This window comes from Amaranthus tricolor, chromosome 2 (assembly GCF_026212465.1).
Source record: "Amaranthus tricolor cultivar Red isolate AtriRed21 chromosome 2, ASM2621246v1, whole genome shotgun sequence".
NCBI lineage: Eukaryota > Viridiplantae > Streptophyta > Magnoliopsida > Caryophyllales > Amaranthaceae > Amaranthus > Amaranthus tricolor.
Window position 1 is genome coordinate 33,359,577 of NC_080048.1, and position 4,620 is coordinate 33,364,196.

General features: G+C 32.6%; 1 protein-coding gene across 1 annotated transcript; it reads right to left on the reverse strand.

The window, feature by feature from the left end:
- Positions 1–243: 243 nt before the first annotated feature.
- LOC130806376 (uncharacterized) lies at positions 244–2,723 on the reverse strand. The gene is made up of 2 exons (XM_057671422.1): positions 1,880–2,723; positions 244–1,221 (listed from the first exon to the last, which is right to left on the reverse strand). Exons 1-2 carry the CDS (start codon positions 2,542–2,544, stop codon positions 447–449), a joined length of 1,440 nt encoding a protein of 479 aa, XP_057527405.1. The 5' UTR covers positions 2,545–2,723; the 3' UTR covers positions 244–446.
- Positions 2,724–4,620: the final 1,897 nt, after the last annotated feature.

Below are 4,620 nucleotides of genomic sequence, written 5' to 3' on the forward strand. Positions count from 1 at the left end.
TTTTGCACTATTTATCTAACTATGGTAATTTACATATTTCGGCTATTATAAAACATAGTCATATGAGATCTTATTTTATTCGTCTACTTGCATATTTTTATAATATCAAATTTTAAATAATGTATAACTCTAGATATAAACAATCTGACAATTATATTGAATTACACAAATATATGTTTGGTGCAAGTATTTTAAAACGGAGAAAGTACAAATTACTTAAAAAAAATAAACAAATATATATAATATGGACAAAAATCTTTCATTTCAATTTGCAATTCCTGCACTCATAGGATGCTAAAAGTGTGGCAAAGTTTTAACTATACATAAAGAAAAGCCGTTACCTACAAGCTCCAAAATTAACCATAAAAAATTGAACAAAAGAACAATTAAGTACAGAGCACCCAGAATCCATCTCATCTGCATGCAAAACGACAAACTTTACAATGTCAAACGACAAATTGCCCACTCTGTTGTCTTAGCTCTTTCCGTAATTTCTGAGAAAATGGTCTACATGCGTCCATACTTAGATCCATTGCTGCTGCTAAGGCCACAAATGCTGCTGCATCTTCTGTGCATGTAACGTGCTGGGCCCCAACTTCCACTACTGGTTTGTTACCCTTTCCTTCCCCTCCTACTGTTGATGACATCACAAATCCTTTGTACATAAAACCCGGCCACCAGCCCGTTACCGGCCCGACTTCTGACCCGGACGACGATCCCGACCCTGACCCTGTCCATGATCCAAAGTCGAAACTACTGTTTGGGCTTCCGGCGGGTGAAGGACCCGTGGTTACGTCGATGCTGAACTTGCCTCCTGACCGTGTTGGGATCGAAGATTGGGCTAGGGTAATCCCGGTTGGTCCCATTGCAGATGCAATAGGACCAGCATCGGGTAGAAGCTCAAACTTGTGCCCGAGCCCATCCGACCCATGCCCGGACCGCTCTCGCCATGCTTCGAGCCGGCCCCAAGGCTTCCAAGTGTTATCCCCCGGGCGTAGGATCAACCAAGCGCCAGGGTTCGACCGACTTACTCGGTCGGACCCTTGCGAAGGGACGAACGGGGTTACCATCGACGCAGCCGCGACAGGGGACCCAGACAGATCATGAACAGTAATGGACCACCCTTTGCGCTCTTTTACTTGGTTTTGCTGGTGATGATCCTTATCAGCTTTAAGTGTGCCTAGCCAACTTCTAGAGGTGCTTGGCTCTGACATTGCTGAACTGTTACATAAAAAAAGGACCAATTTCATAATCAGTACAAAATTTATTTAATGACATTAAATTCTGAATATTACTAAATCTTGAAAAGCTCAATTCAAAAAATTTATACTCTATTTCAAATCAAAATCAAGAATGTAACTGGTGAACCAACAATATTAGCTGGTAATGATTTTGATTGGTGTCAAGTGGGAATTTCAATTCAATTGGCTTACTAAAATTAAATGGTAATTTTAATAACTTTAAGTGTTAATCTTAACAATATTGAATTTTATCCATGTATAAACAAAAACACATTAACTAATAAATTAGTTTAAATAGTCGTTCGTATGAAATTTACTGATTTTGAATTAACTTGTGATTTTCCATTATAAATAAATGTTCGTCACTTAACTATAGCAACAATTTTGGTATGCAATTAGCCAATTATCAATTTTATTTATATCTCATATACCGAGAATGGTATGTCAGCTATCTTTCTCTTCGGACTTTAATCTGTGTGAGATACTGAGTTGATGATTATTATGAGTATGACTATCCCGAATTATGAGTCATTATATTAAAAATAATTTATAGTCCACAAAATTAGATTGAAAGCATAATATTTCAAAATTAGAACAAAATTATTATTAGCAAGAAAAAAAAAAAGAAATATACACACCTTGATGTCGAATTATTGTAATCACCAGAATGCCTGAAACTGAATTTGCAAGTAAAAACAGGCTGTTTAATATTCCCTTGAACTTGAAAAACTTGTGGACTACATTCGGGTTCACCATCAAACTCAAATACAAATCTCGGGTCGGGTTGAGCCTTTACGCTTAAATAAAGGTGTGGGTTTAACCCTTTTTTCTTTTTCTCCCCAACTAAAACCCACCCGTTTTGCATCACTGTACTCGTTTTCCCTTCAATAACTTGTTGACTTAACTCTAACGGAACAGAAACAGTACCCAATAACTTCCCGGATGATCCAAACCCGCACCCGTTTGGAGACTTGGTAGTGTACACCTCCATCTTAAGAGTTAACCTAGTACTACTACTAAGACCACCATTATTATTCTTCCTCGATGAATTCGTTGTTGATTTTGATTTTATTAAGCTTTCTAAATCTGTCTTAGTCAGATTAAAACAGGCCGATACGTTTTGTACTTGAGCCTCGGGATGTGAACCATCCCGAGGGATAACAGGGACCGTAGCGGCCTGTTCGGGAAAACCCTTAATTTTTAACTTACAATAACACGAGTTTGAGTTTGAATTCAAACTCGAACTCGAGAACTTGATCGCCAAGTTCCTGATCACTATCCTAAGAAACTGGCAAGGATCCATGCTGATCGTCTGTTGGTTATTGGTTGTAGACTGTTTTGGTTTTGAAGTGGCATTTGGTATGTATTGAGAGAGAAAAATGAAAGGAAGATATGCAGAGGGTTATATGGTGTAGGGAAGAAAAGGCAAGGAAAAAACAGGCTGGAAATAAGTGGAGAATGGATGAGTGGGAAAGAGGAATAATAATAATAATAAGGGAAATTTGCAAAGAAACATCTTTTAAAATTCATTTTTTGTAAAGAAATACCTTTTATAATTTTTTTTAAAAAAAACACCTTTTAAGAGACTTTTTTTTAAAAAAAACATCTTAAATCAGTTTCCGGTGACTTTTGTCAACTTTCCGGCGTTGACTGGCATAGTCAACGCCGGAAAGTTGACAAAAGTCACCGGAAACTGATTTAAGGTATTTTTTTTAAAATAAAGTCTCTTAAAAGGTGTTTTTTTATAAAAAAAATTATAAAAGGTGTTTCTTTACAAAAAAAAAAAGGGTTTTAAAAGGTGTTTCTTTGCAAATTTCCCTAATAATAATAATAATAATAATAATAATAATAATAGAAGGAAATGTGTGTGTATGAGCTGGGGATTAGAGAAGGTAAAGAGTGGAGGCCAGTGCGCACGTACGCTAAATTATACGAAATGCCAGCAAATGAATTGTATTTGCCCCAATCAATCAACCACTTCTGTCACCTTTTGTATATAAAATTATTTAATTACTACGTATCTATTACTCCTATATTTTGATTTATTGGTCGACATTAGCGATCTACTTTTTTTTTTTGTTCTTTTCATTTACTTTTTTATAGTTTTTAAATTAAAATTTAAATCTTAATATTTTTAAATACATATAATTAAAAATTATAAAAAAATACATAATAAAAAATATACATTAAGACAAATCTAACAAGATTTTACATGGATATATTATTTCTGGGTACTTTCTCATAAAATATAATATGATTTTACTATCTTTATTCATTTTCTTTAATTCCCACTTCTTTGGTACTTGGGGGCTATTTCTATTGGATTGAGGAAGTTGGTACTATTAATATACTTGATTCCCATTTCCTTTTTTTATTTCAAGTTATTTTACATACACTATTTTAAGTGTTCATTGTGTTAATAATTTTGCCCCTCGATATTTTATTGAAAATAATTTCAAAAGATAAATTTATCTAACAAATAAAAAAAAATAGGATAAGTGACACAAAATGTGAATAAGGGTATTATCTATCACCTAATAAGTATAATAACTAATATGCAATAATACATCATACTTCACTATTTAATTTTTTATAAATTATATATTATTTGTTATATATGAGAATTTTTGAAGAGAAATGATGTAATTTACATAAAGACTATTTAGTTATGAGATAGGAGTTTTATCTAAATAATATTGGGGCCTCATGTATATTAGATGGTCTTGTGCATGTCCATAGATTAGTGTCTTAATGATATGTTAATCAAAATTGGGACCCTTGGGTATAGTGAATTGTTCCATACACATACAACCCATTTTTGGGTGAAGCTTCACTTGATTTATTAAAAAAAAAGTATTTAAAAGGATTGGATATGAAATAAAATCTAACAAAGTTGTAAATGTATAAGCAATGAGGTAAGATCTCTACCATGGCTTACATATTTTATTTAATTTTTATATTTAGCTTTATTATCATCACCTTTAACTAAAAAAAATTTAGTAAATAAAACAAAATCATTCATCAAATATTAGTACACTTTAATTAAAGTCAGCAATTGCCAAGACACATACAATAAAAAAAATTAAAAAATTTAATTTAGTGAACAACTAAAAAAGCTAGAAAGTTGGAGATCAGAAAATTTTTAAAAAAGGCGAGGAAAATCAAAGATTACTTGGAGGATATTAATGGAAAAGAATATAAATATTTTAGACTTACGAATAGAGATGGTAAAAAATCTAAATGAATAGAGAAGAAAAATCCATGTAGATTACCATTAAAACTAATATATTGGTTTATGTAGCTGACTCTAATATTTTAGAATTAGAACTCTCCGAAATTGTTGTTGTTGAATTTGAGAATCAAAATCGAATTGAGTAAA